At 35.9% G+C, this 19722-nt stretch overlaps 1 protein-coding gene across 1 annotated transcript in view; it reads left to right on the top strand.

Annotated features, from left to right (window-relative positions):
- Positions 1–19722, top strand: part of CSTF3 (cleavage stimulation factor subunit 3) — an 80923-nt gene that overhangs the window by 11438 nt on the left and 49763 nt on the right. Inside the window, exons 2-3 of the mRNA XM_034769926.1 lie at positions 5529–5630; positions 5760–5855. Coding sequence (XP_034625817.1) covers positions 5529–5630; positions 5760–5855 — 198 coding nt within the window. The remainder of the gene's footprint in view (positions 1–5528; positions 5631–5759; positions 5856–19722) is intronic.

Here is a 19722-nt window from a genome sequence, read left to right as displayed (position 1 = left end):
TTCTTTATATCGTCTCTTCCATTTCCAGGTTCTATATGCAGTGTTAAATAAAATCTTATTTCGCTTAAGTGCAACTTTAAAAACACACCTCTACCCTGATATAACGCGACCCGATATAATGCGGTAAAGCAGTGCTGTGGGGTGGGGCTGCGCACTCCGGTGGATTAAAGCAAGTTCGATATAACGCGGTTTCACCTATAATGCAGTAAGATTTTTTGGCTCCCGAGGACAGCGTTATATCGAGGTAGAGGTGTAGGTGTGGTAGCAGTTAAATTACCGAAAGCTGTCTAGTCTTGAGTGATGTAGCATGGAAAGTGAAATTTAACTCTGCAGTGTTAAGAGTGATCAGAAGGCAGAGCAGGTAGAAGTGTAGAGGTATTTGGAAGGTAAACACCAAAGGGGAAAATATTTAGGATTGCACAAAGGGCTTGTTAACACTTTATAAGTGGGTGTCTTGGTTACAGTATGGCTAAAACCATGGATTATTGAAGTTTTTGGTCTGGTTATGAAGACAGTTATTTCCAGTCCCTATGTAACTGTAATCAATTCCCTGGTTTGGTTACATTTATCAATAAGCCCTACGTGTACTGGGAAGAAATTAAGGAGAAAAAATGATCTGTGGAATAGCCTCAAAACGGGGAGGGGAGAATGAGGTGTAAGCCTCATTTGCTTCTTTACAATTAAGTTTCTTCAAGCTTTCAATAAAGTAGAGTCCAAACATACTTGTACAGTTAAAGGTTGGAGTAGATGGTCAGCTTAACTGCATTGCTTATATATGTGGATTTTTCACATCTCTGCGCGACATAGCTGAGCTGACAACTTTTGAATGTAGACCTAGCCTTATTCACAGTAGTTACTCAAGTGGTTTTCAAAAAAGCTCAAATCAGCTGTTGTGAATGACTGTTTAAACTGATGTCCTGTCCATGTGAACCAGTTTAACCATATTTAAACCACATGAACAGGAGGAGGTTTTAAACTGCCTGCCAAACACCTTTCAGTAAATGCAAATTGAGCTCAAATATGAATGAGTTGTTTGAGTTTTGATATTGTTACGCACTTTGGAGTCTGCTATGCCGTGGGATCAGGGAATTGAGAGTCAAACCATTGAGTGTGCTCTTGATGGCAATGTAGAAATGGATATGAATTAATTTTTCCTTGAAATGACTTGCCAAAGAAAATTCAAAGTAAAGTTTAGTCCTGAAATATGTCTGGTTTATGTGGGGCAAAACAAGACTTAGTGGAGCATTTGACCCTTGGTTTGGGGTGAACTCATTGACTTAACATGTTAGATCATCTTTTGAAAGGGTCCTTGTGAACTTCAAATTGAGTCATCTGAAAACTAAAATTAGTTTTAGGTACAACTGTTTCTATCAGTGTGTTTGGCTTTGCAGGATTTTCCTATTTAAAAAAAAATCACTTTCACACAAAAGAAGCAGTTATGTTTATGGTTAACTTTTCACACTTCAGTAATTCCATTGTTTAAGTGGAATTACTTGTGTGTGAAGTTAAACATGTGTAACTGTTTGTGATGTAGGGGCTTCATTGGCTATACAGGAGAAAATGACACTACACAAGTGCTGCCAAACACATGAAGTTAAACTAAAAATATTTTTCAGGCATCTAGTGATCTTTAAATTGAAGTTTCTTTAATCACCTTTACTTAATGATATAAATATACAATAGATCTGTGACCATTTGGACCTCTTTACTTGCATTGGAGCTGGTATAATAAAGAGGAACAAATCAATTCATGGACTTCAGTTTAGCAGGATTAGTGTATGGGCTTTAATTTGCCTCTAACCTTACTCACTGAAGTGGGCTGCTCTTACCCAAGAATGCCTTTCCCGCGAACTGCTTACTCAGCTTGCCTCTCAGGGTAGGTGGTGATGTCTTACTTCCAACTTTTAGATCAAACAGCATCAAACTGAGCTCTGGCAGAATCCATGCACTGATAATGGGGAAAGCTTCCCTGCTTGAGGGAAGGATTTTTTTTTTTTTTTTTTTTGTACCACTAGTGCTTCCACTTTCCACTTTGCCACAGTATTAAATAGGAAATAGATTTCAATTTAAAAGCGCTCCTTCAGTCAAAATATATTTAGAAATGTTACTGACAAAGTTGAGAATTAGTTTCAGTTCTGAATAGGAAATAGAAGAATTTTTATCTTTAAAATGTAACTTAATTTAAAAATTGTAAAATGGGCAGGGTCTTAAATATTTGCAGTTAGTAGAGACCAATTACCAATTTCCCTCCTTTGTTGCCTTCTGTAGCTAACTAGGGAGCTACAGTGTAGCAGCTACTCCTCTGAGTGAATGTTTGCCATTTTGAGAGGTCAAATTGACTTAATTTTTTTAAAGGGTTAAAACATCAGGAGAACAATGAAGCTTGTCATTTTTCTTCTTACACCCAAATTGCACAGTGATCCTGCACCATGCTGTTTGAGTTACATAAGTCTACTGGGTCATTGTTAGGATGTATTACTGTGATACAGCCCATCCTCCAACCTAAAAAGGACCCTGTTTCTCTACAGACAGGTTTATAGAGACTAAATCCTCATAAAGTAGCACGTTGGTTTTGAGCTTGTATAGCATAGTCAGACTAACAAGTTTTTTTTAAGTTAACAGTAGTGTCATCTAAGCAAACAGTACTTGCCAGGAGCAAAATTGTATTCCCATCATGTTGTTTCATAACTTCACTAAGGCAAAAACAGGTCTCTGTGAACTAAACTTTGGTGAAGTTTGTGACTTCACTGTAAATTCCAAATACAAGAAACAAACTTTTTATATATTTTCCCAAAAGGAGTCCATTTGGAAGTGCTGTAAAACTAAACTTTTAAATTTAAAGCAAAAAGCAAGCTAATTAAGTGGTCACTTTTCATAGAAACTTTGTGATTCCCAGTAAATACGCAGCACTGTAAGTCAGAACTTTGAAAGAGTAGGGATGTGACAAATTAGATTTATAAACACGTGCTGTTTTCCATCACATGTAGTCAAATAATTTTTAAAAACTATCTACTAAAATGGGTATAGCTTCATGACACTAACGGTTTTAGGTATGTTTTGATTCTGTTTTGGGCTCTCATGGTGTTTGTGTCCCAGAATGAATTGCTGTGAATTGGGGGGTAGTAGTGGGAGTTAATGTTGGGGAAGACTTACATTAAAGATATGTATGTAGAGCTGGCAGCACTACCTACCACGGACTTCTCTCTTCTCCAATGTCCCTTCTTCTCCCCCTTGCTCTCTTTCTCCCCCCCCCCCCACCCTTTCCTGGTGTCAGTATGTCTTCCCTGACATTTTGTTTGTTTATTTTTGGTACTCCATAAGTATGTCATAAAGGTTAATGAAAATCAGATTTTGCTCATATAGTTAAAGAATTTCAGACATTATATATTGTTAGTATATAAGTGGCATTTTGAAACTTGGTAGCACTGAATGAATAGAAACTTTTTAAAATAAATCTTTTTGAAGCTATCAGGTGGTCTTGGGAACCTTAGTATATGTATGAAATCCATAGTAAAAAAAAAAAATAATAATAAAAATGAAAAAGCTAAGGTTCCTGCACTGGCATTAACTCAGCCTTGTTGCATATATAAAGTATGTTTTGGGTTTGGATTTTTAATTAAAACAAATTTTTTGTGGATTTTGTATTTCATTGAGGCTTTTAAAATCTCATGCAAATAGTTCTTGTTCCGTTCCAGGCCTGAGAATATGGTCTTCCAAGGGGGTCCATTATTTCACTGGATTTATATTCTTGGAATAATGAGACTTTGGTGGGGTAATGCACTCTTAAGGGGGTGTGATTTCTAAAGCACACTAATATGTTGTGCATTAATTAGTTCATGCAGACCCTGCTGGTGTGCTTTATGATAGTGCTGTTTGAAACAATTCTAACATTAAAATGCACTAATAAACCTTTAGTGCACACCAGCAGGGTCTACAGAGACCAATCAGTGTGGTAGAGTGTAGTGTGCTTTAGAAATCACACTCCCATAGAAAACATTTCCCATGATGTAGACAAGCTCTGTGACGAGGATGGATATTGGCTGACTTACACTAAAACAACATTTAGTGTTCAATGTATTGTCAGTATTTGTTGTGCTTCTTAGCTGCTTTGTCATCTCCTGCTTTAGTAAGTGTGAATGATGGTATGAAGTGCTGATAGCTGCTGTTCTTCCATAACCAAGTGTTTTGTCTGCTGTCTGTCTTCCTTTCATTGTAATCCGAGGTTGTGCAGGTCTTTTTTGTTTGTTTGTTTGTTTTTAAACCATCTAGTGCCAAGTAAACTTCAGAATGGAAATCCCCATTTGTTCTTTAAAGTTTTTCTAGCACTATTGTCTAGTGCTACAACTCTAAGCATGCTAACGGTTGTCAAGTACTTAAATATACTAGTATCGTGTACTTGAGGCTGTAAAATATGTAGTTAGACTTAAACTTCAAAAAGAAATAACATAACAGAACACCAAGTTTTTAGTAATAGTTATGCTTGAAAAACAGTTGATCATAACCCCTTTTTTTCACAGACATAGCTTACTGAAACATCCAGTGCTTAGGCTGAAAGTTTCCATATTTTGATTCTGACTGAAATTGAACTGTTTTTGGAAAATGTGAGCAAACCACTTCATCTATTTTGAGTTACTGAAGAGTGGTGCTGGTGAGAACCTTACCCACTGTTAAAAGAAATAACTTCTAAATACACTTGTTTGAACAAAGCAGCCTCAAAATCAGCTGAATTTGTAGTTTAACATAACAGTGGTCCTCACAGAAGTTGGTTTGTTTAATGGTTTTGACTTAAAAAAGGTATGACAATTTGAAAGTTTGTTACTGCAATTTTCCCTCTTAGCAAGTTCAATATGTGCAGTATGGCCATGTGTTTTTTGCAAGTGTTAACTTAATTGTATTTTTTGGTATTTAAGTTGTGTTGTAAAAATAATTAAACTTCAAATTCATGTTCTTGTGCATTTTAAGAACCATAATAAATCAGTTAAATAGAATTACAAATACAGAACACTTGTTAGCAAGCTTACATGCCAAGATGTTTCTTACGGACTTAAGCTGTGTCTACATTGCCACTTTTGTCACTCAGGAGTGTGAAAAAACACCCCTCTGAATGACAGAAGTTTTAACAATGAAAAGCAGAGCTATGTTCCCAGCGGTGAAGCTACTGCCCCTCGTTGGAGGTGGTACCTCTCAGTGATAGAGTGGTTACACAGCACACCTTACAATGGTGCAGCTGCAGCAGCACAGCTGTGCCGTTGTAAGGTGCGCAGTGTAGACATAGCCTTACACTATCATATTATTTATTTAACTTATTTCTTCTAGTTTGGGCAATGAGCCACCAAATTTTTAATGTTTTCTGTTGGGAAATACATTTTAATGTTTCTAAAGGAAAACTTGCTTTACATTAAAATAATCATTTTACTTTAGATGTGAAATGCTATATTTTCAAAAGACATTAAACTTATAGTATAAGTAGTATTGGATGACTCAGACTCTGCTTATAGGCACTTATGCTTCTACTTTGTTTTTTCTAGGCTGCTGAATATGTTCCAGAAAAAGTGAAGAAGGCTGAAAAGAAATTAGAAGAGAATCCATATGACCTTGACGCTTGGAGCATTCTCATTCGAGAGGCACAGGTTTAGTGACATAGGATTACATTTCCTTATCTATGGGTCCACTCACACTATTTGGTTCTGGAAGTCAATATAAACATTTACATAAATCATAATATTGTAAATGCTGTTTGTTGGTTTTCAATTTTTTAGAATCAACCTATAGACAAAGCACGGAAGACCTATGAACGCCTTGTTGCCCAGTTCCCCAGTTCTGGCAGATTCTGGAAACTGTACATTGAAGCAGAGGTTAATATTTTAACATTCTTTCTTATATAACACTTAATAGGAATTTACATTTACATTCTATGATAAACATAACTGAAGTTAGGCACATAAACAAATCCAGGTAAAGGAGGATTTTAAACATATCTTGCCTTTATTTTGTAAAATAGGTGCAAAAGAGTAATTAAAATGAATTCTCAAGTATTTGGGTCTTTTTATGAGCTGATGATTGTTGCATTATGGAATTGCAACAACATTAAAACCGTTTCAATGGTATTGGAGTGCTTTAGCCTTTTATTTACTTGTCGTGTCAATTTATTGCCTCCTGTGTCATTTATTTAGAGCTCATTTTTTGCTCATATGTACAAACTAATTTGAATTACTTTCTATGAATGTTTGAATCGTTAATATTTTTGCTTCCTAGGATATTTTGAGTGTCTCTGAAATAGTCTTTTCCAGGGAGGGTATGGGAAGGAAGATTTCTGATGTGAAGTGTCTTGAAAATGCATAGTTTACGCATAAATATTGACTAAACCATCAAAAGTCCAACTAACTTACAGAACTATTTTTATATATATAAATAGTAGCTGTATTTTGTTCCAGTTGGCTATGCCCAAAGACGAATCCAAACAGTCTTTATTTCATGCCATGCCATGCCATGAAATTATTTGTATGGGTATTTTGATTATATTTTTTTAACTTTCTGTAGGTAATTGATAGTTTATCCTGGTACACATGCTTTTCACTGGCATTCTTAAGCTATAAATTTTGATAAATATAGACAAGTCTTTTATTAGTTAAACTCCTCAAATGCAGGGGATTTCCGTTCCTTAGATGATAAATGACCTAGTTTAACCTCAGAATAAATAAATGTCTGCAGATTGGTGAGTAGGAATCTGAGTGGCAAACCACATTGCTTAATCCTTACTATATCATATAAGTTGTGTCCAAATTAGTTCTGACACTAAAAAGTTTTAAAGGTAATGCAAAGAACTAGGGAGTCCGTTGTAACTGAAAATCTTGCATACTGTACTTGAATTACTGTTTATACTTAGGTGTAAAATATGCAACATAAATTCAAATATTCACTCTGCTTACATATCCTATAATTGGCACTGTTTCGTTTCCCATCATATGTAGAAGTTAGTGAGGTATCAGCTGACAGGACATGTGTGGGTGTGTGTACTCTTAATACATTCATGTGTGGGTATCTCCTATCCACTCTTAACGTTAGATCTTGCAACTAAGTCAATCCTCTGCCTCCTGCAACCATGCAGATCTAAGTTGCAGGATCAAGACCCTAGCCTCAGGACTTCATCATCAAAACTCTCTCTGGGATCATTAGTGCTTATTTAGAACTGTTATCATTCACTGGAGATGCCCCTAACTTAAGAGGTGAATGAGAGCTGACCTATGCTGCTTTTTGGGGTCACCAGGAGCCATTCTTGTATTAAAGCAAGAAGTCTCAAGCCACTTCTATATTGGATCTTTTGAAGAAGGCCTGACAGAAGTACTCTTCTTTGTCATTTATTTAATGCCATACCTTTTAACTAATGAACAAGTTAGTAGTGTGTATATATAAGCACAAATACTATTGAAGCATAAACAGTTTAGGATACAGCTACCCCTCAGGTGATATTTCAGTAACATACTACATAATAACTTGGGAGAGAATGAGTCTGCATTGAGTTAACTATAGGCATGAATATAGTGGGTTTAATTACTCTTGACCTATAGGATAAATGGAGGATAGAATTAAATCTTTCAAAAAGATGAAGGAAAAACAATTGTGGCTTAGTATTTTGACAGAGGTGTCTTGAGCATGTTACATTTTAAGCTTGATTTCTCTTAAATCTCTTAAGTTTTTTTAAACCAAAATTTTGATTTTAAATTTGAACCTACTTCCTTCTAGTAACTTTCCCTGCAGTAACCTATACAGTTAATGGTATAAATGGAAAACCTGCATTGTTCATTTCTACCTTAACAATTCTATCTGGTAACGTGTAGACTTCAGTGTAAGAAGTTAATTTGCTGCTGCTTTTTTTCCCTTCTGACTTCATTGACAAGAATGAACACACAAATTGGATTACTTGGCAATACTGCCTAGATGTTGCTTTAAAATGCCTCATGTATGCTTTGAACAGACGGCTTCAAAGTAACTCCAGGATTATACATGTTTCTAACAATGTAGTTGAACCTAAATTAATACTGATACAAATTTTAAAGGTGACCTGAGATAGGGGCTAGACGAATTGGTTTGTGGATTCTTTTATTGTTGCTTTATATTGTACAAAGAAAACCCTTTCTGCTTGTTTATTACTTTAGACATATCAGAAATATCGAATTTAGTCTTCTTACCTTGGTCGAGGCTTTTCTTGGATGATCCAGAAATGTGAATAGGGAATTTCACAGCCCTGAACAGAAGTGGGTGGGCGTGTTGAAACTTCATCAAGAGGAGTTCTTAATGAGCTTCATTCCCATGTATTTTAAATCCTAAACCTACTAGTTGTTCAGTCATCCATAGTCTACACTTTTTCTGGAAGACCAGACCTGAATTTCTAATGTGACAACAAACAGATTTTTTCCTCTCAAAGAAAAACACAGTTTTCATAGTGTCAAGTATCAGGGGGTAGCCGTGTTAGTCTGTATCTACAAAAACAACAAGGAGTCTGGTGGCACCTTAAAGACTAACAGATTTATTTGGGCATAAGCTTTCGTGAGTAAAAACCTCACTTCTTCGGTTGCATCCGAAGAAGTGAGGTTTTTACTCACGAAAGCTTATGCCCAAATAAATCTGTTAGTCTTTAAGGTGCCACCAGACTCCTTGTTGTTTTCGTAGATACAGACTAACACGGCTACCCCCTGATAAATGAAGGTAATACTCATTTATCAGGGGGTAGCCATGTTAGTCTGTATCTACGAAAACAACAAGGAGTCTGGTGGCACCTTAAAGACTAACAGATTTATTTGGGCATAAGCTTTCGTGAGTAAAAAACCTCACTTCTTCGGTTGCATCCGAAGAAGTGAGGTTTTTACTCACGAAAGCTTATGCCCAAATAAATCTGTTAGTCTTTAAGGTGCCACCAGACTCCTTGTTGTTTTTACAGTTTTCATAGTTACTTTTATACATCACAGAGAAGCAAAGAGGGTAACAAATAATTGTTTCTCTTGCTTTTTCACCTTTAGTGGTAGTGAAAGTCTTTCTCTTAAGAGTTTGACAGAATGACATAGGAAGAAACTTAGGAACAAAATATTTAAGTGTTGTGTATTGCATAGGGAAATAGGTTGAAGATTATACCCTTTGGGATCTATTAGTGTTAATGTGGAATAGCTGTATTCAGCTATTTTCTTTTATGAAAATTCAAGTGTTTTAAATATTAAGCATTTTTAAATCTCCCTTTAGCTGATTTCAGGAATTGGCCTTTTTTTGAGTCACACTTTATACCTTTGAGTAGAAAGCAATTCAAATTAGTCTTCAGCATTGATATTTTAGCCTGTGATATAGACAGATCCTTTTCTCCCCTACTTCATTTTTCTCTGTTATAATTTTTGGAGAGAGCTATAAACCCTACTAAAATATTTACCTTTATTAACTTCAGAATTACATATTTTTGCAGCGCTGTCGTCTTTTTGCTGTTCGAGTGTGTTCCCTGGTGGACTATAGTAGCATATTATATAAAGCAGTTTTCATCACTTACCTATGATAACATTTATTGTCATCAAATTTGAAAATAAGTATACAGTAAATTGGATACTTTACAATACCATTTTTTGGTATGTTGAATGATGCTGTGGGTACTCAAGGTTTTTTATGAAAACTACTGACTTTGTAGTGTGTGAATGAATCTGAACATAGATTTGGACTTAATCTGAGTTGAGTACACTTCCTCTCTGACTCCCTTCACTGATGGGAGACAAAACTACTACTACACAAAAATATAAACCTGTAGCAGTGAAAACAGCCTGCTTTTCACCTTGGTTCCTATTTCTACAGTGACTTCAAGAAACAGTTGCGGGAGGGACTAAAGGGAGGGGCAGTTATTAGCAATAGAAGAAATAACTCCATCTGCAAAAACACTTTATCATGCTGCGGTGTTGAACCTTTTGCAATCTGTGAGCATATGGTTTTCTTTAGGGGTTTTATGTAGGCTATCCTCTACAACCTGTTTTGTAGCAAGTTGAGAAACAAGTCACTTGCTAATATATACTCCATCTTTTATGAAAATTATTTATACTATTACTATATAATAGTCACTGTAGTCTTTTTCCAGTTGCTTAACATTAAAATAGTTGGCTATTCCCTTGATGCCTTTTTTCAACAAAAAGGCCACTCCCACCAACCTGCTTGCATAAATCCACAAAAATGCCTCTGTTTACAGTTTTAACGGAGCACGTTACAAGTCTCAAACATCCACATATGCTATACATGCTAAATTAATAGTTCAGTGATCTGGATTCTATTTCTGCCCAGCTGACTTGGTGTGTCATCTTGGGTAAGTTATTTAAACTTTCCTGCCAGTAAAATGGGGATAGTACTTACCTACCTCACAGGGTTGTTGTGGGGCTTGTTTATAGAACGAGACGCTATAGAAGTACAAAATATGTATATTCTGATGAAGTACACCATGTGAGCCCGTGAAACCAGATGCATAATATATATCCATGATCTGATTTTGATTGAGACTGCTAGATAACCCACTTATTTTTAGATATTTATTTTTAGAATTAAGTTTAATAATCTTTGATGCACTTGAAGAATTTACATGGTTGGCAATATCATAAATGTTTGAACAGTACTGCAGTGAACACTTGTATGAAACTTGTTAACTTTTTAATTTTCAGGAATTTCCCTGCTTTCTAGTTTCCCGTGGAAAAATGGATCTGCAGAAAATCCTTTTAATCAATTTGTTAAAAATAATCTATACTTACAATATTCTTGAGCAGTAGTATTACTCTCATTCCAATCTTGACATTTGAAATGGTATCTTTGAAAACTTTTAGGATCCCATGCTATAGTCCTTGGATGCTCTGGGCAAGCTTACACCATGCTAACTTCATTCTTTCATGGGCTTATTTCAGTATCTCCTTGTTCATTCTTTCTGCTGTTGGGAGAGTTCAAAAAGTTTGCTATAACAAAATATTTAAAAATCACAACCACAATACAGTTCTGACAAACACGTAAAAAAACAACAACTAATAAATGCAAAGCTAGTCCATGTGCTTGTAAAGTATTTGAGCTGTTCATATGTATTTTCACTGTTATAAATTTCTCAAGTTTGAATTGTGTGTAATTGCTTGCACTAAAGAAAAAAAAAATTATAAATAGAATAGAAATATTTGTAATTTTAATATGAACATAGTTTAAGAGCAAGAGATGTGGTACAAGAATTTTTTATGGGACAATGGGAGAAGGAAGAGGGCTTGAACTATATAACCAAAGGCTAGGATTGATGGCTTTTGCATTTCAACATAAACATATACATGAGTATCTTTAACTCATGTAATTCAAATTGGTGTGAACACTAGCCAGAATGTATCATTTCAATATATTTGTACATTAAAAAATGTAACTTTAATAAAATCATTTAGAAAAATGATTGGTTTTGTTTAAAATGTTTTTTCTGCTTGACAGTATTTTCTTACTCCTAATACTTTGATTTGGGGCTGGAGAGGGAAATTGTGAATACATACTTTCAAAATTAGTGTTCTGTTTGGAAAATTGAACTCATTTCTGTCAGGATGAAGCTGATGGGACCTAAAGTCAAAATAGACTTCTCCACTGCTGATATTCCTTTATTGGCAACACCTTAACTGAATTAGAAATAACTGTTTGCTAAATTTATGTAAACATTCTTATAGTAATTGAAAAATATACCCGTATAAAACTTGCTGCTCCAGTTACATGAGCATTTTTCTTGGTCAACTTTCGTTGCTGAGAGAGTATGTTGTACAGAGTTTCTGCACATCCTAAACATTGGAAACTTCTGTCCTAAGCTTTTAATCTTTACAACTGTACTACTTATGATCTTTTCTTATTCTTACGGACTTGTTCCTTTCTTGTTAATAAATGTTCTATGTCTGTGTGATTATTGTAGACTTGTACTAGAAATCAAATGCAATTTGTCCGTCTCCTGTCCCTTCTGCCCATTATGTAAATATAAGGGTGTGCAATTTACAAAGTGAACAGAACATGTTTTTAGTTGTGTAGTATCAGAAATACTTTTCCACACAACCACAACTGATAATGTTTCTGACTTAAAATAGATATACAATATTGAAGTGGAAGACTGTATATTTATCTGCCTTCTGTATATATCAATTAATACATAACTGTTCATTAAGCTAATTTTAATCCTGAAAAAGGGGATAGACAATATTTCTAATTAGTGGTGAAAGGACAAGATATGATCAAGGAATATCACTGTGGCTTTCTTTTGTAGTATGTAGTCATTTTCGCATGAAGAAATGGGTTGTTTTCTGTTCTGCCTTAACAGTATTCTTTCCACTTGGTGTGGCAATGGAAACATTCACTTCATAAGGGTTGGCTAGCTAAACATTGTTCCTAAAGATATCTACATTCTAGATCAATTAGAGAGCACCAAACATACTACAGTAGAAACCTTAGGCCTCCATTAGCTTCATCTTTTTATTCTGATTTTAATAGGAAAAACACACGCATTTAGCTTCCCTCACTGGGTACAATTGTCAAAAGCTTCTAAGACCCACTTACAGAATTTATGTAGACAGTGAAAACTTAAGCCATTATACTATTTTTTTTTTTTTGATACATCAATGTGCTAATACTACTTCTGACTTTTCTTTCCTGTAGTTAGGCATAAGTTAAGCCTCTTTCTGCTCCCATTGGCCACAGGCTTTCAATATAGTATAGAGCTTTCTCTGCCCTGCAGTGTTTATGGGTGGGTCACTTGAACATGGACCAAAGGGGCCAATATAGCCAGTTTTCTTCTTACCTTGTCTTCACCCTCATTTTTGTACCTCGCTCCAGTTATCAGGTGGTCAAATACCTATTCATACTCCTTGGACTACTTCAAAAACTTACTGTATATCATTACTATTTCTTTGCACCCCTGTCGTGCTAAAATATGTAGGTAATAGCCCCATTGCACACTAGAATAGTGCATGTTTTCTTATATCTCAAATCCTTTTGCAGACTGTGAATAACCTGTTGAAGGGAACACAGTGACCTCTCTGCCAATAACTTATGACCAGTCATGTGATATACTGTATTCGGTTATGGCATTCATTGTAGGATATGAATACGTGTTTGTTTAAAATTGGACATCAGAATCTTTTCCCTAGCTACAGTAGGCTTTGCCAATCTTTGTGCCACATGATGTCCCATGTCCAGTGACAGCCAGCTTGTAAAAAATTTGCAGTGAAGTATCAGGTAGTTGATAAAAATCATTTTGTTATACTATTATGAGATAAAAACGTAATGTTTGACAGACTACTTCTAAAATAAACACACACACACACACCCTCTACCCTGATATGACACAAATTCGGATATAACGTGGTAAAGCAGTGCTCGGGGGGGAGGGGGGGTCTGCGTGCTCGGGCGGATCAAGGCAAGTTCGATATAACGCGGTTTCACCTATAACACAGTAAGATTTTTTTGGCTCCTGAGGACAGCATTATATCGGGGTAGATGTGTGTATGTGTATATATAGGCAACTCCTACATAGGAAGAAACAGCAATGTATGTGTGCAGTGAACGTGTACATGTTTATATACAAAAAGCAAGCAAACATCTTTATATGTATCAACATAGTTTGTGTTTATGTAAGAGCTGATTATATTTTATAAATTTCTTGCAAAATACAATGATCTCAATCTATTCGTAAATATTTACATTATGGTAATTGGATTGGGGCCTTATCGTGCTTTTGTTTGTCTCTGATCAAATTCCATAACTTTTGTAAGTATGGACACACTTTGAGTGCAGTACGGCTGCTTGTGCCATCAGAAATTTGTTTGGTCAAGAGTATTGTCAACAAACTTATATTGGAGCATGTGCAAGCCATCTGCATTAGGCTGACAGTTTTATTGTGAATAATCCAAAACTGATCCTCTGAATAAATTACACATCTTAAGTGTTCAGTGTCGTGACTTGTTGAAGAGCTGCATTTTTTTTGCTTCCCATTTGACATAGATTCCAAGTAGCTTAAATAAGCAATAACTGTTCACACAATTAACTTCCTAATTCGGTGCAATTCAGTCTCTCATCAGTTCCCTCATATCTCCTATTAGTTCATGAGATGAAAAACAGGAATTTTAATGTGGAAATCTAGTTTATTACAGGAACACATTTTACTTCACTTAAAGAAAATTCCATTCATTGGGGTGGGGAGTAACTTCAGTTACAAAATGCTGTTAAATAAGGCTCTCACTTAAACCCTTGTACAAAATTCATAGTAAAAGACAGTCTGAGACTTTGGCACCAGTTTATCTGTTGTAAAAAATATATATATATAGAGAGAGAGAGAGAGAGAGAGAGAGAGAAATTTAAGATACACGACTTTAGTGTGCAGGGTTAATTTGTTAGGTTTAAGTGAGAGGCTTCATGTTGCTAACCGGTTTTGTAGTTCCTCTGTTGCTTGGTTAATCACATTTATGTTTTGGACAATTTACTCAGATCTCTCTTCTAGAAGTACAGGATTTCAAACTCATAAAGTTCTGTCACATTCTTCTCTTATTACTGTAGAAAATCAACAGTTATGTAAAATGAGACTGGGTCATTAATGGTTCCTAAAAATTGTTGGAGGATGTAATCCTGCCAGTACATAAATGTGTGCTTACCTTTATGCAGATGAGTAATCTCATTGAGCAATAGGACTACTTATATGCATAAAGTTAAGCATGTGCTTAAGTATTTGTAGGATACTGTGATATCCTACAAATTGGGCCCTTACTTGCTTGAAAGGGATGCTTTTAGTGACTCTCAAAATAAAACTTAGATTTTTCTTTAATACTCTTTGGTTTGGAGGAAACTAGCTTTTCCCTGTTTTACCAAAGGCAAGGCACAAACACAGCTTCCTTTCTGTTTCTCCCATCTCCTTGCACATCTTCCCCTTACTTTCCTCCCAAACCAACAGACTTGTTGTGTATAAGCATTACATGGGTAGTAATCTGCCACAGTCAGTGGGGTGCAGGGAATGAATTATCCTCAGTTGTGAGAGTTAGGCTTCTCCTATACAGTTAACTGACTCTAGAGGAGCAGTGAAAAACGTGATTTACTTTCTTCTACACTAGGAACATGGTCATGGAATTTTTGAGAGAACTAAATTTGAAGATGATTTGGAAAAAGTAGGGTTATGCCTTTGATTTTATTTTTCAAAAACAATTTTGCTTAATTTTTGAATAGAAAAATTAGATCTTACCTACACTGTTCATTTTGGAACGCACAATGGGTGCCCAGAGAGCATGAATTGTTAAGAGAAATTGTGCAAGTAAAATCTGCAAGAGGAAGTGGCTTTTATTCAGGCATCTAAACTTTTATTTTGTAAACATCTATTTTTTTAGAATAGTTCTTTGCTGTTAAAGCTTCAGCATCCCTATCCTTTCAATTAAGGGCTGAGATAGCTATTTAAGACATAGCTGAGCAGAAACACAGTGAAGAATTGACATTTCTAATACACCTCTACCCCAATATAACACAACCCAATATAACGAATTCGGATATAACGCGGTAAAGGAGTGCTGGGGGGGGGGGGGGTGGCTGTTCACTACAGTGGATCAAAGCAAGTTCGATATAACGTGGTTTCACTTGTAACGCAGTAAGATTTTTTGGCTCCTGAGGACAGCGTATCGGGGTAGAAGTGTACTTCTAAGGTAAACACAGTCCTCCCTGTGTGGGGGTGGGGATGGGGATTAAGGTTGTTTTTATACATAAAGAAGCCAAGAGGAGTTGAACTATTTTTTTCCACTTTTTGTACTTACCCAAAATTTAGTTCAATTTCTGATTATTAAGTTTTGTGTGCTTGTGTGCATATGCTGCGGGTATGTATGTTTAAAAAAAAAACAAAAAACTTCCATTGGCCCCTATCCCGCAAAAAGAAGAGCGACCGCTGTGGAGTTTTAAGGAATCTTTTTGGATTTCTATGTAGGTAAATCCATTTACTGGATATGGAGACATAGTGTGGTTCATATATGGATTTAAATGGACAAAATAAAAGTTTAATCCTGATTATTCTGATAACTCATCTAGATTTTTGTTACCCTTAGTTGGATCTTATAAATGATTTGAAACAAAAGTGTGAAAACATACCATGATCAGTTTCTTAGTCTCAACCTTTTGTATAGGTTTTTATGAGAACTTTCAACCAAACCTGTAACCTTAAATAGTTCAACAGATTAGTTCCAATTGTGTATGGTTTTTGGAGTAGTGGCTAGACCAAATGCATCTAATCATGGTCTCTCTCTCTCTCTGGGGTAAAGCTTGTATATGCACTATGCCATCTAGGTGGTTTTACAAGCAATAAGCTTGTAAAAAAAGTTGACACATTTTACATTCCATTTTCTTTTATACACCCCAGTGGTTAAAATTAATAATCTATTAACATTATATACAACTCAAGCGCATGTAGGGAAACTGCTGAATACAAAGCAAGGAATGACTGAACTAGATTGTCCTCCTTTGTCATCCCGTCTTGACTGCATTCTTGTAAAATGTGAATTTTCATATTTTACATGATCACGGGCAGTTTGAAAAACGTTACAAGCAACCTGTGAACAACTTTTGTTGGTTTGGAGGGACAGGCCGTAGTGTACCTGAAGAGCAACATCCTCTTGCCTAGCCCCTACCATAAGCTGCTGAGAAAGGGGAAGGTGCCAGGATTCCTGGTATGGTCCCTGGACTGTACCACAGGATTGTGAGTTTAGAGCCAGTGTTGACACCTGAGATGCATGCCATATATTAGGATTTTGGGGGGCTTAGAAATATCAGGACTAATTTCATTTTCATTTAAAAAATAGTTCCTTGCCCTTTCCTTTAGGAAGAGATCTTCAAATCTGACGTGTAGCCAGCACTGAAAGTTTATCTGCTGATTTTTTTTTTCTGTTTTCCACCCCTGTAAAGATCATGAGTTATTCAGTGTTTTCCTTTCACCATCTTACAGTTGCTCTAGCGTGGCCTTCGCTTACGGGTTTGTCAGACCCACAGGTCAATTCAAGGTTTTTGTAGGGAGTAGAAGGGATACTGTCTAGTGGCTACCACTGTTACTACAATTATTGCAAGTTACCTCCTTGCTGGGTGCCTTTTGGATCTGTGTCCTCTGCTGATCAATGTGATCTTTGGCCACAAGAAGGTGTAAGTAAATAGCATAAAGCAACCTGGTATAGAAGACCAAATATGGGACTAAGACCACAGAACTCCTGTGTTGTGATCCTGGTTCTGAGTTTAGTTTCCTTTGTGGCCTCTATCAAGTTACTTAACCTTTCCATCTTAACTTCTGTCTGTAAAATGGGGCTACGTTATAGAGATATGACAGAATAGTTACTGCTAGTAAATTAGTATAAAATACTAAAATTAACTGGAATGGATACACAACGTTTAGTGAGGGGGTGACTTGTCCAGTTCCTTGTAAAAGTCTTGTAAACATTTGCAGCTATGCATAGTCACCAGCATAGGCACCTGGGATCCACTTCTACAGAGAAGATTATTTAAGTGGCCCACACCAAAATACAGATGGCTGTTTGATTTAGGCAAACATACAAAAACTTGTTCCTACTAATTTTGTCACTAAAATAGCATAGAAACTAGCCAGATTGTAGAAGGAAGATGTTAGTAATTTTAAAATTAGAGGTTTAAAATTGCATTTTTGTATGGGTATAGTATACAACTTTCCATGTGTTCTAGTCATATAACAGCATAAATGTGCTGCTTGGAATTGAGTAGAAAAGGAAAAACTTTTCCCATTTCTGTAACTGTGCATTTGTAAAAAGGTGATGCCTGCAGGTTTTAAATCTTGTGCAAACACCTATTACAGGATCACTGGCTGTTGGCAGATGATATTTTGTGGAAAAAGCAGAATTGGAGAAATTTGTAATAAGTGTCTTCAATAAGCATGAATGCAACTGATCTAACTCTGGAGTTCATGTTTCTCCCAGATTGATTTGATAAGTGGAGATTTTGCAGTTAAATGGTGTTGGAAGGCAGCATCTCTTACCAGTTCTGCTTTTGGGCAGAGTATCCTTGATATTTCTTATGTCTGTAACCCTGTGTTCTCTGAGCACCAACAAAAAAGGCATCTAGCAGTAGAGGCTGCATTTCTTAACTTCATTTTTTTTCTCTGAATTTCCCTGTTTTGTTTTTTAGTTAATAATGCAGTGCCGAGGCTTGAATTGAAATGCAATAGCTCTCTGCCCCAACCCCAAGATTCAAATGTTAAAGTTCTTACACCAGTGTTAACACAGTTCTATTTAACATACTGCTCATTTATATCGATGCAACTTCATAGATGCTGGTGAGATTGTAGTGGTATTAATGAGGGCAGAAGTAGGCCTACTACATATATAGGAAGATGCATATTTAGCAGTATAAACAGCAGTCTAATAATGTGCAATGTGGCCCATTAACTGCTCCATAGCACATTTTGAAATTTTAGAGTTTTGGAATTAAATTTGCCTTTACAATCTGAAGTTAGTTCTACTGTACAGTCACCAGTTACCTTTCATACTGTCTGAAAGAAGCATCTGTAATTCTGAAATGATAAATTGGCAGTTCTCTTTACTATGGCATGGGAATCTTGGGATATAAGAAGTCCAATGGTTTCATTGACTCTTCTGAAGAAACCAGGTAACTGTCTTTTTGTTCTGTTTGTACAGTGACTAGCACAATGGGGTTCTGGTCCATGACTAGAGCTCCTAGGTGCTAGGGTAATTAAAATAAAATAAATGGATTTCTATCCAATTGAAAGTGCTGGGCACTCCTAATAGCTTATTAATGTGCGTTAAAACTGAGCGCTACCATGAATGAATATATAGAGAGACAATTACTGTATTGATGCATTGTATAAGTGGGAGTTCTGCATACAACTTTCCTGCTCCTGGATGTATGTTGTTTGCTTTTCTTGAATTTTTCATAGGCGATTCGGTAACATCATTGTTTGAAAATGGGCAAAATACTTTCACAAGTCTGTATACTTTGAGAATATTGACAGTGTTACATATTCAAAAAGGAAAACAAGTCCATAACAGACGGACAGATTTTAGATTGAGACATGGTCTTAGGCCAGGAGCGGGAATTCCAGAGTTCTAACATCACTTAACCTCTATCTTCCCAGTTGTAAAATAGGGCTAAAAATATTTATCGGGGTATTATGACCATTATTGGGAGACTGCTTTAAAGAACATAAATTAATATGCTAGTCAAAAACAGAAAAGGTCATGTGAGCTGGCCTTTAACTGATGGGAATCTAGAGTCAGGTGTTCAGTTATTTAGGCATCTATAGGTACAAAAAGTGCCTAGAGGGATTTAGAAAAGTGCCTAAGCAGGTTAGATGCTCAACTCCCATGTTAGGCACCTAAGCAGGTTAGAGGCTTTTGAAAAACCTCACTGAGTACCTACCCAGATCTTTAAATGCCTAATACCTTTGAAAATTAATCCTTAGTCTTGCTGAACATTGGGCGATGTCAGAAAACTATTTTAAGAAGGAAAAAAAACTAATATGCTGAAAGGGGCAATATCATATTTCTGAGTCAGCTTCAGAATTCAGCCTGATAATATTAAATCTGGAGTATATAAGTGGATTGATGGAGTGGGTAGACTGAAAAGAACTGAAAATATTCCTGAATGTCTGCAAGATGAGCAGTTATCAATGGAAAACAATCATTAAGTTAATATAGGGATACAACTAAATAGAATGTGCTA

Source organism: Trachemys scripta, chromosome 4, assembly GCF_013100865.1.
Source record: "Trachemys scripta elegans isolate TJP31775 chromosome 4, CAS_Tse_1.0, whole genome shotgun sequence".
NCBI classification, from domain to species: Eukaryota; Metazoa; Chordata; order Testudines; family Emydidae; genus Trachemys; species Trachemys scripta.
This window is presented reverse-complemented; position numbering and strand designations above follow the sequence as displayed.